General features: G+C 45.0%; 1 protein-coding gene across 1 annotated transcript in view; it reads right to left on the reverse strand.

Moving 5' to 3' along the window:
- Wdfy3 (WD repeat and FYVE domain containing 3) overlaps positions 1–12,979 on the reverse strand; it is a 223,573-nt gene that overhangs the window by 103,834 nt on the left and 106,760 nt on the right. The window contains exons 12-14 of the mRNA XM_051170516.1: positions 11,904–12,097; positions 5,812–6,269; positions 4,353–4,436 (exon numbers count right to left, since the gene is read on the reverse strand). Coding sequence (XP_051026473.1) covers positions 4,353–4,436; positions 5,812–6,269; positions 11,904–12,097 — 736 coding nt within the window. The remainder of the gene's footprint in view (positions 1–4,352; positions 4,437–5,811; positions 6,270–11,903; positions 12,098–12,979) is intronic.

Raw genomic sequence — 12,979 nt, forward strand, 5'->3', positions numbered from 1 at the left:
GAAAGTGTACGCTTCTGTAGACTCGGGGGAACGTGCTGCGGCCACAGTCTGTGGTGCTCCTGCTCCAGCGGGTGGTGGCAGCCTGACCTCGGCAGAGCTCTGTGCTGCCGCAGCTCCCCAGCTCAAGCAGGTCACAAGCAGATGCGTTCCATCAGGGACTCAGTATCTCAAAAATATATGATATACTCTTTACAGAAATTGTAGAAACACACTCAGCTGCACACGGGCCCTCTCTGTTTAAGCCCAGCAATCCTGGACACGTTTATGGCTGCACTCTCTGGATTTGGCTGGTTTACATTCAGAAAGAGGTAGTGTCTAAGTTTATCAAGAACGGTTTCTAGCCTGGAAAGATAACTGAGCAATTAAGAGCGCTGGCTGCTCTTGCAGAGGCCCCCAGTTCTATTTCTAGCACCCGCATGACAACTCACAACCACTCATTTGTAACTACAATTGCAAGGATCTGTCACACTCATCTGGCCTCTCTGGGCACCAGGTTCTACCCAGTGCACTCACATACATGCAAACAGACCACTCCTATAAAAAGAAAAGGAAGGATTTCTAAGCACATCTTACTAATGGGTAGCTGCCTTGTATCTGTTTCCTTTATTCCTTAAAATATTTTTATCCATCTAGAAAAAAAATTAATTTTACAATGTAACAGAGATCCCCATCCACTGAAAATTTAAAATGTCATAAAAACATTTTCATTATAAACAAAACAAATCCAATTTGATGCAAACATAGATTTCAGTTGTACATTTTACATGTACATAGATTTTACAGATATAGATAACATGTACAACTTCCTTAGAAGCTTATTTCTGAATTAATATTTTAACTCAAATTTTAACTTAGATCAGGGTCATGCTCAGGAAGACACCTTTCTGTCTTCATTAATAGATAAATATAGGGGCAAACATCATGAACTTTGTAGGGCAATACTGTCATAAACAGATGGGTTTCAAATCAGAAAAAAACTTCAAAACACGACATGTTTTTTATACTCACTAAAATTAGGTACACTTTATAGGACAAGTATACAGAAACAACTGTTACCAGGTAACAGGTATGACCACTTTTCAATTATGGATTATGGGAAGTATATTAAATATTTAGTTCATAAGCAAGACCCAGGTGCGCAAAGGGAATAAAGTAACGTTTCAACCATCAGCTAGTATGAATGTTGTGGCTGTGTTCCATCAGCCTGTTTTGGTAATACACAGTCAAATACTCAAACTCTACTGTGCTTTTTATCAGGTATCTCAAAAGATACAAGGATATGTGCAGGACCCCAGTGGCTATGGCCTCCTCCTGCCCAGATCTACTTTGACTTTTAGGCTTTGTTTCTCGTCTCAACATTGCTCATCTACAGCTTTGTCCTCATATTTCTCTGAAACTAAAAGCAATGGAAAAGTCACATGTCTTAACTTCCCAAACATGAGGCTGGCTAGGTCTTCTTATCTCGAAAATAGAGAAGAATCCCAGGTTTCCATGTAAGACAGGGGGCAGAAGGGCAACCTTCTTCAGTGTCAGAATGTTCCAGAGATCATGAAAACACAGTGCAGGGCTGGTCTGTCCTTTGCCAGCAAGCCCAACATGTGCTGCCAAAAGGAAGAGATGCCCGTGAGCTGATGTAATTTGTTAAGGAGTTCTAGAAATAATGTGACTACATGACTGCAATTCAAATTTCAAAACGTACTATACTTGGGCATGTGAATAAACATACAGTATTATTTGCTTGATTATAACTCAGGAGGAGACTTAACCGGCAGCCTGTAGCTGTTGGCCTGGGGGCTGGGGAATGTGGCTTTGGTGGGGGAGTGCCTTCCTAGCATGTGCAAGTGCAGTGGGGGTGGGACAGTGCTGAATTTTTAGCATGGACAGTGTCATGGTATTGGCTTGTAAGATGGATGGAGGAAACATAGGGATTAGGGCTCTTCACACACACTCTGTTGCTTGAGTGACAGCTTTCCACTAAGTCAAATCTCCAGCATCTCCACAGTTGACTGCAAACAATGAAAACCCATTTCTGATTTATAGACACGCAGAACGCTATGCAGACCCATCTTCTTTTTGTCAGTTATCATTTAGATCAGCCATTCTTTGAGAATTTTTTAAAAAGAAATATATTCTTTAGCCGGTCAATTGCTTACTTTGTGAGCTTCAGTGAATAAATATAAGGACTAAATGCTTTGGAACATAGCAAAATTGTAGCCCTTTATCATTTATGATATGGTCATTTTAAAATCAGGAGTTTTAGTAATTGTGAGGTTTCAACTACCTCATAATGCTTTCACTCACATTTACTAATATTTTGAGATCATAAGCACACTAATGTTCAAACTTAAATGTCTTTTATCACACTCAGTTTACAACAGAAAGATATACTGGGCTAACTCAAATTCATCTTTAATTCACGGCTTCCTGAATTAAGCTCAATTCTTTAAGGAAAAACAACTTGGCATGCACAGAGTCCTGTTTACTCATGGGACCACACAAGACAGAAAAGGACATCTGAGGTCACAAAATACTGAACAACGCTAAATTTACCTAAAACTGCTTGTGATTAACTGTAATGGGATATAAGCCCCAGTATAAGACAAAAGATGAAATGTGCCCTCGCATCTCCAGGACGGGTGCTATAGGTTTAGTTGGCTCTGGGTGTCCCCAGGGGACCAGTTCCTAGACGCCCTGGTGAGCCGCCTCCAAGCTCAAGATTCACCTGTCAAGTGGGGTAATAACTTGTAACATAGGCACAGTTTCTTACCTAGATTATTACTGTACCCAATATGACGTAAATGGTTCATAGACCATATTGCTCAGGCAACAAGATGAAAAGGTTTTCTTACGCATCCAATACAAACCAGATTTTCAATCTGAGCTTGTTTAAATTTGCTGACACAGAAATAAAATGCAGAATGTATGATATTGCTTAGCCATTATCCGCAATTATATTTGTTTTGTAATCTGAACAACTGTCATTAGGATCAAAAGCACAATGTTTACAGACTCACAGATTCATTTCCCACAAACTGGAGTTGTTTACAGAAGAGTTAAGGAACTGCAGTAGCCTGTGAGGACAAAGAGGAAGGTAGAAGGAGCTGGCTGTACAGACTGATCATGTTCGGTGCAGGTTTACACAGAATCTGAAATGGACCTTAGCTCTTCTTAGCCAATCTCCTGCTGGCTCGCTGCATTTTTTAAAAAAATTTATATAATTTAAATGTGCAATAAACTGGACCAGTTTACATATTTTCATGAAATATGTGGAAGTAAAACTTTCAGTAGGCTATTTTTGTTTTTCGAGTCAAGGTTTCCCTGTGTAGCCTTGGCTGTCCTGGACTCGCTTTGTAGACCAGGCTGGCCTTGAACTCAGAGAGATCCGCCTGCCTCTGCCTCTACCTCCGCCTCCCGAGACCTGGGATTAAAGGCGTGCACCATAGTTCCTGGCTCAGGGGCTTTTTTTTTCTTCGCTTTTTCAAAACTTAGCTTTGACAGTCTCTGTAACAGCCTTGTATTTCAAGAGATTACACTCGACTGAGAAAATAAACATTCCAGGGCTATGAAGTTCACCTTGGAATAACAGTAAAACCAAGAATGACCCCAACAACACCTAATGAGAAAGGGCAACGCAGCCTCCTCAGAGAAGCACTCAGGCTACGCTGCTATTAATCTTTGAGGGGAACAGTCTATTTGTCCACTGAAGGAGGGCCGCAGTGAGCAATGCTCCTGGGAAGCACTTCCAGGCTCACTTCTCTGCACAGCTTCCTGGTGTGTGATTCATGCTGTGTGAGGAGGGTAGAATCGCTTGCGGGCCTACACCTGTGTGCTGTGTGGAAAGGTCAGAAGACAACCTCAGGTGGCAGCCCTTGGATCGCCCTTGTTTGAGACAGGGTCTTTCTCTTGTTTACCGCTGTGTGTATGCCAAGTGCGCTGGCCAACAAACCTTTTGGAGAGTCTCCTGTCCCTGCCTCACAGCTCCCCTTCTGAGCCCTGGGACTGGAGATCCGAACAGAGATCATCAGATTTATGCAGCAGGCACCTTACCTCTGAACCACGTCCCCAGCCCCAGGATAAAACACCTGCTCTACAGATGAACATAGTGAAAACTAGATAACAGGAGTGAAGTAAATATTCTACATGTCGCTCATATTCTCACGGAACAAATATATTTTATTTTCCTCAGCATACTCAAGGGAAATTAGTAATCCCAAAACCTGAAAAGTATCTTTTCTTAAGGCTCAAAAAGCAAACGTAAACAAGAACCCTACGTTATAAGGCACAGTAGCTATGTCAACACGTAAGTCAGCACAGGAAACCCCACAAATCGACTTCTTGTGTAAGATCAGTACCTTTTCCTGGACAAAGCTGGCGTCCCCCAAGGAGAGGGGAGAGAAGACTCGCTTGTCAGGCAAGGAGGGATCTGCTCTGCACGACTACAGATGACAAAACAGACAGGGGTTAGAGGTTAGGAGAGAGCACTGCTGGCAGCTGGTTAGTTTCGCAAGAGATGAGGGGTCAGTGGCATGAGAAACATCTTCCATGTTCCGCGGGAGCGTGGACCACAAGCAGGACACACATGCTGACTAGGACAGGAGGCTGCTGGGGGCAGAGGCTGCTCCTACCAGTTAACACGGACCTTGTTAGACAGATGCAACTAGAACCAAGGGGGTAGTAACTGGGGTCAGCAGCAAGAGGAGCAGAGTAGGAGAGCCTACATACAATTCCACAGTCACTGCCCCCAGCGCTTCAGTCCCTCAGTTCTGCACCACGCCCTGCCTCCCTGAGTGAGCAACTACGATATGAGCAACGCTTTCTAATTCCTGGCTCTCCAGATATGCTCATAACTAAGGACTGTTGTCAAGAAGCAAGAAACATCATCTCAAGCCTATATTTAAAAGTAGAAATTCCATGATCAGAAAAGAAAAAGAAAAAAAAAAAAAACCTATGAGAATCTCTGGTTACTTGGTCTGTTTACGGCTGAAGTGGAAAAATCCTTTTTATTCTATGAAAGAAATCTGGAAACTATTAATGCTAATGCTTAAACTGGAGAAATTAGAACAGGACTGCATTATTTTCAAAGCCAGAAATTAATTGAAAACACAGTCAGAGCAATGAGCGTCAATGATGCCGGTACAGGAGTGCTCTGTGCAGAACCCTGAGCCTTTCCTCAGAGAGCGTGTCATCACCCACTGTGTGCACACTGTCAGGGAGTGGTGGCCAGGACCCAGGCAGTACTGTGCAGAGCTAAAGCCTCACTCCTGAATGTACAGTGCCCTGGCATGCAGCAGGTCTCTATCCCATCATGCACTTGTTTACTCAAGGACTGGGTAAACGACTCCGATGGACTCCTGGCTGGGATGTTCCAGGTACACATACGTTTCTTAGGGAGCCGTGCCATTCTCAAGGACTAGGAAATGCGGAGTGTGACAAGCTATCTGCCACCAGCCTGCAAATATGTATCATAGTAACTGTGATCTCCAGCTGGTACCCAGGATGAACACACTGGCATGTACCTAAGGTTTTCTCAGAGTAAAGAACAAAAACATGCCATGAAAGAAAGTCACGGAAGCTGTTCCACTAAGTGCAATGGAGCTGACTGAACCTGCATTTACTCAACCTGCAGAGCCTGTCTGCGCTGCAAACTCAACATCCGGGTAACAGTAAGCCAGCCCTCCCCCCACACCCCCACCCCCAGCAGAGTGGCAGGCCTCAGGTAAACAGAAATGTCATTGGTTTTCAAGTTCCTTGCAGCTAACTCACGCTGCGCCGCACACCCTGGAATTCAGAAGGTTAAAGCAGGCCCCGTACCTGTCAAAAGAATCCGTGGCCACCTTGTAGAGATAAGTAAAGAGTTTACTGCAGTGCCGCAAGGTGGGTGTCACCGAGTCCACTGTGACCGCGCCGTCCTCCAGAAGTCTCTGGAAAGGCTGTGTGTGAGAGGGGAAGACGTTCGCGGCACTTATTTCCCTGAGGTCTGAGAAGCAGCCGAGAAACCTAACAGCGTCCGCCAGCTTCTCATACTGGATCTCGGTCTTGAAGAAATGCGAGTTGGCGGGCTCGTAGCGCAGGGCGGCAGTCAGCGTGCAGAACACAGTGTGCAGGAGCTCAAACGCTTGGTTCTGGTTCACTTTCTCCCAGCCGTTCTTGGGAGGAGAGCTCAGAGACCTCTCCATAGCAACCAGCAAGGATGTAATGTACACAAAGCCTCCGACTTTCCTAAAAACCGTTCTTGAGCGGTGGCTTTCTCGAAGGACTGACAGGAGGGCCTGCAGGGGAGAAGAGGGGAAACAAAGGTCACTCGACTTAAAAACCAGAGCAAAAGCACCACGCGTGGGCATCAAAAAGTGGAACGTCACTCTGTGAGTATCGGATATGAACATTTTTGTCATTTAACCAATAAATAATCTAGAAAGCATTTGAAAAGTTTTGCTGAGTCCCATCAAAGAACATGCAGATAAACTTCAGGTAGTAACCACACGTATCTTTTTTTTTTTAATATTTTATTTAATTTTAATTTATGTGCATTGTTGTGAGAGTGTCAGATCTTGGAGTTACAGACAGTTGTGAGCTGCCATGTGGGTGCTGGGAATTTGAACCCGGGTCCTTTGGAAGAGCAGGCAGTGCTCTTAACCACTGAGCCATCTCTCCAGCCCCACCACACATATCTTTTGATAGGAAAAGACCAGATGCAGACAACGGCTAGACACACAGCCTTACCTCATTTAAGGTAATCAACAAATTCAATTACTTAATGTATTAAGTAAGTGAGACAGGGAGACTAACATCATGTGGTCATGAGGACCTGTGGCTGTTTAGCTGAGCAGCAGATGAATCACTCCAGGGGATCAGAGAGATGAGCATAGGCAGCCAAGAGCTGAGGTCTCTGTTTCATACACACAGCTTCTCAGGCGCAGAGGACTTGGAAGACGGGCGCTCTAGGAAAGGACTTACAGCCTGAGGACCACAAGGAGGGCCTACTCAGGGCAGCCAAGGCCGGTCATCCTGCCATTTGTCACTCAGTCACTATCACCTGATATTTAACTGTCCATCTAAGCATGCAAAGCACTAGATCTTCACCCACAACAGAGTTAAGGGTGTAAACTGAGTGCTTCTCAGCCAAACAGCTTAGGCCTAGGAATTTCTTGTACTGTTTTCAGAAAACATATTCAATGACATACCTTAGGTATGGGAAGCAAGTTTAAATAGAAAATCTGTGTGTGTATGTGTGTAACAATTTTATGTATTAAACAAGAGTTCTACTGTAGGGGACTTTCTACAGGAAGCATCATATCAAAAAGTTCTAGAATTTGAGGCTAGAGTGATGACTAAGAAATTACAAGCACGGGCTGCTCCTGCAGAGGACCCAGGTTCAGGTCCCAGCGCTGCATGGGGGCCTCCCAGCTGTCTGTAACTACAGTTCCAGGGGATCTGTCAGCCTTCTTCTTTCGGGCTCATAGGCACCAGACATACACACGATATACAAGCAAATATACAGGCAAACACCGCTACTTTTTTTTTTTTTTTTTTTTTTTTTAAGAATTTGAAGTTTTTTGAACTTTTGGATTTTCAAAACAAGGCTGTTCAACCATCGTCATCATCATCATCATCATTAATTGGATGGGAAATTCAGTCCATATTTTAAAAATTACCAAAGTTTCCACATTGAATTAATAATTGGCAAAGGCAAGGCTTAACCCAGGAACTTCCTGCTCCCCAGATACATCTGTGATACTCTCTTGTCCTGAGCTGCACTCTGACATCTGCTGACAGATGCGATGGGCTCTTCCCTTGCCTCAGTTCTTGTAACACAGTAGGCTAATGTCTACCCTTATACCAGATACACTTTCATCTTAGCAGTCACCACATTTCAGAAGGCCATTTTCTTAAAATATTGCACGTTTCTAAGGGCAGTCAAAGAATGAAAAGGCTCTGTGCTAACCTAGGGTATAAGTGCACATACTGTATTTAACCACCCTTCTGAGACACACTGCTTCAGAAATGATGACTTCTTTGTGTATACTAAGATTTTTTACTTTAAAAGAAAATATATAATCTGTGCATATAACTAAAACATCGAGTATATTCCTTTCATTCTTTCGCTAATCCATTTTTAAAAGTATTTGGTATCGGTATCACATCTATGTTGCCAAGTTCAGTAAATTATTCTTAACAATTATAATTCATGTTAAGATATTTCAACATTATAAAATCTTAACAATACCCTTGAGAGTAGATGCAGATCACAGAGTCAGAATGCTTGGACTCCAATTCTGGCTCTAACATAAACCTGCTTTAACATACCAGTTCCTTAATCTGTCTGTGCTATGGTTTGTCTGTGCTATGGTTTGTCTGTGCTATGGTTTCAATAAGGTAAAATGGAGAGAATGAGAACTCACTTCCACATCCCATCCCACCCCTTCATCTCCACACACCTCACCCCACCCCACCCCCTCACCTCCACACACCTCACCCCCTCACCTCACCTCCACACACTCCACACCCTCACCTCCACACACCTCACCCCCTCACCTCACAACACTCCACCACCTCCACACACCCTCACCTCCACACACTCACCCTCACCTCACACACACCCACACCCTCACCTCCACACACACATCACCCCCTCACCTCCACACACCCACCCCCCACCTCACCTCCACACCCCACCCCTCACCTCCACACACCCACCCCACCCCTCACCTCCACACACCCACCCCACCCCTCACCTCCACAAACCCCACCCACTCCCTCACCTCCACACACCCACCCCACCCCTCACTCCACACACCCACCCCACTCCCTCACCCTCCACACACCCCACCCCACTCCCTCACCTCCACACACCCCACCCCACTCCCTCACCTCCACACACCCCACCCCACTCCCTCACCTCCACACACCCCACCCCACTCCCTCACCTCCACCACACCCACCCCACTCCCTCACCTCCACACTACCCCACCCCCACTCCCTCACCTCCACACACCCACCCACCCCCTCCCTCCACTACCCCACCCACTCCCTCACCTCACACACCCACCAACTCCCCTCACCTCCACACACCCCACCCCACTCCCTCACCTCCACACACTCCACCCCACTCCCTCACCTCCACACACCTCACCCCACTCCCTCACCTCCACACACCCCACCCCACTCCCTCACCTCCACACACCCCACCACACACCCTCACCTCCACACACCCCACCCCACACCCTCACCTCCACACACCCCACCCCATTCCCTCACCTCCACACACCCCACCCTACCCCACCCCCGCGAACACACACATACACAAATTGTTTTGTACAGTGGATGACACATAAACCCATCACAATTTTGAAGGCACCAGGACAAATATACAACAAGTACATACCATGTGTAACTCTCTAACAACAAGGGTACGTGATGAGAAATGACTCCACTGTGAACACTGAATTGTCACAGTCAGCTCCTCTACCCACTAGACTCACACTGCAGCTGTCTGAGCTGGGCCTCAATATACAGTGTATGCCACACAGGGAGATCTCAGTGGCAGAGGTGTGTCCAGCATGCCCAGGGAACTGGAGTCTACCATACTCTAAGGTGCTGTGTGCTATAGACAGCAAAGTACATGTGCATCTAAACATATCAAGCCTAGGAAAGGAACAATGAACACAGGAACTCTGAACCCCATTATCACTTTTTTATGTGTGGTGGACACACCTGTACATGGAATGTACCTATACGTTTATTCATGATGATAGGCGAGTTCAGAGTTAAAAACAAAAATGTTCAGATGGCTATTTAGAATTTTTATTTTTTAATTTTACTTTCCTAAGAGCTATTATTTTAGGATATGTTCATCTCCTATTTCTTCACAACTGGTATCTGTTGGCATTGTCATGGTATAGTCGGTATTGGAAAACCTTTGAAAACCAAGACAACTTAGCTTCTTTCTTAAATCAATAAATGATAAGCAGTGAATAACAAAGTTATCATGAGATCTGGATCCCAGAGGCTAATTAGAGAAAATTGTACTATGTATCATTTATTTGGCATAAACATAATCCATATATTCAATGCATGTGTCAGCAGGATTATGAAGAACACACGCTTTCAGATTTATATGTAAATTATTCAAAGTAAATTAGCAGATGTCTGTGGTCTCCACAGTTGGAGACTCTGGGAGGCAGTTTTGAATACAGCAAAAATGGAAATTGAGGTTGAGAGCCCACCCCCACCCCCACTGCTTCCCAACACTGAGATGCAAGTCCTGAGATCTCCACGGCTGGCACACCAGCGCAGGCTGAAGCGCTTCAGTGACCAGCGCTGCTGTGAGAACAACCAACCTAGTGTGTGTGATAAGAACGCAGATTGTATTCCTTCTCACCCCCCTACAGTGAGCATAGCCTTCTGCTCCGCTCGCCTGTGCTGACTTCCTCAGTCAGCTGTCTACTTCCCTACCTTGCTCTCTTCCTTACTTTTTGGCTGATTAAGACGGGTTGGGTCCACTTTGTTTCTTTATCTGCCTCAGCTCTAAAATAGCCTGTTCCTCTAAGGAACCCCGCTTGCTTACAATGGCAACGGTATTTAGAAGTCATGGGTCAACAAATTAATGAAGACAGAAGAGCTTAATGACTTTTCTAACTTATGCAGGTGTTATTTAAATGCAAAAAGGAGGTCCTAGCCCCCCCCCCAAAAACATTAACAGTCTTCTGATTAAAACTGTCACTCATATCACAGAAGTTAAAAAGCACAACTGTGGAGGCCACGTGGCTCTGGCCTCAGCTCCTCTACCCTCTAGATTCACACTGCGGCTGTCTGAGCGTGGCTTCAATACACAGTGTATGCCACACAGGCAGGATCTCAGTGGCAGAGGTGTGTCCAGCACGCCCAAGAAACTGGAAGAACATAAACCAAAGTGAAATGACGCAGGGTCACTAATAGCACGTACCTCTATTAAGAGGGGTGTTGTCTGGAACACAGAGAAGCGGTTTCACATGCCACTTAATAGTCCTCACTCCTATGCTATACCTTGGTTTGAGTCACAGAACTCACATGTACGTCAATTTAAAAGGGAAATGTTTAACTTTAGTTTGTCCTAAAAACGTCTTGCACGGCAATGCCAGTGACTGCAGCAACGTGAGTGGGTGTGTGCACAAATCCTGGTGAGGAAGGATAGTGCAACACAAAGAATGTGTGTCGGCACAGGGAACACAGTCAAGCTTCCAGATCTCTCTCCTATGCACATGAGGGCAAGAACTGTTCTGCAGGCTTGCTGGGCAAGGCATAAAACAATCAATACACACATTAAACCCAAAGGGAGACCGTAAGATGTTAGACTATCTATTACAGACATGGAAACACATGAACATGTTACATGCAGGATCACATAACATGTTTCACATATGCATAACACTGGATGGTTTCCACTGAATAGATAATATGGTTTAGTTTTTAATAATTCCAGATGATTCTAATGAGCCAGGGCAGCTGTTCCAAAGGTCCATCAGCAGAAGGACGGTACGCACTGAAAAACACGAGTAACAGTGTCTCTAAACCCCTAATGTATATAAATTGTGGAGATTTGGTTATTTTGGACTTTAAATTTTCTCTTTAGGAGTCTACAAGGTCAGTGGTTAAAAGCACGTGTACTGCTCTTGCAGGTGACATGAGTTCCATTACTGACCTCTCAGATCCCCTACAATTTCAGCTCCACGGGATCTTAGGCCTGGCCTCCCCTAGTACCCACAGCTAAGAGCATGTGCCCACACACACACATACACCCAGACACATGATTTAAAACAGCAATAAGCAATACATCTCTTTAAAGAATTTCTTTGTTGACACTACATTTAAGTTCAAAAGGGCCCTAGATTTTAGCAGTAAGAAAGCAGACACACTTATCGATGTACCCTTAAGATGTCAGTCTTCAACTGCAGGTCTGTGGGTGGGGCTGAGTGCATGAGCCCCAGGAGCGTGCCCATGTCGTCATCACCGTTTGGAGAGAGCACCAGCTGCTGGATGGTCATCAGGGCATGCTGCCGGCACTGCGGGTACCTCACAATATTGTGCGCGCATCGCGCACCTCCAAACTCTCGGAATATTCCTGGAGAAGGGAGTAAAAGGACATTGTGGAGTAAGTTAGAACATCCAGGTCAAGTCAGGTGACTGAAAACTGCTTCCATAAGAACAGGATTCAAGAACTTCCTTGTAAAGCAGATGTACCTATTTTATTTTCTGTATGATGATGTCAACACTGCACTGTGGGATGTCAGAAAACATACAGACACCTCCTCTAGACTTCTTAACTAAGATGCTAAGCATCCTGATAGCCACCATTTCTAGAACATTTGAAAATTTAGTAGGTAGACACACAGAGACCTTACACGGCTGTATACACAGGTATACAGATCCCAAATAATCAAGATTTGCACCTAAGGAGGCTTTCAAAACAGTACAGGAGGAAAAACAACTGGCATAAGACCCTGTGGGAAAATTATATGGAAATGAGACAAAGCACAAGACCCCAAAAGGCAAATTCTACAACAGAAAACATCAGTCATGGGCCCTGCTCCCAAGCCTTCCCTAGAATTACTTAATCTAAAGTCACAGCTAGCAAGTGACAGCAGAGTGCATGTTCTAGGCAGGCCCCCAGCCCGCTCTGACTGCCCACAGGCCCTGACCTCAGGTCAAGCGTGCCCTCAACCTTTAAGCACTTTGCTCAAGTCATATGATCCACCAATCTGGATTGACTTCTCTTTCTTTCTTTCTTTCTTCCTTCCTTCCTTCCTTCTTGGTTTTTCGAGACAGGGTTTCTCTGTGTAGCCTTGGCTGTCTAGACTCACTTTGTAGACCAGGCTGGCTTTGGAACTCACAGAGATCCGCCTGCCTCTGCCTCCTGAGTGCTGGGATTACAGGAGTGATTCACTATGCCTGGCTATACCAATCTGTATTTCTTACAAATAGTTCTTATATTCCTTCTTACATA

This window comes from Acomys russatus, chromosome 28 (genome assembly GCF_903995435.1).
Source record: "Acomys russatus chromosome 28, mAcoRus1.1, whole genome shotgun sequence".
NCBI lineage: Eukaryota > Metazoa > Chordata > Mammalia > Rodentia > Muridae > Acomys > Acomys russatus.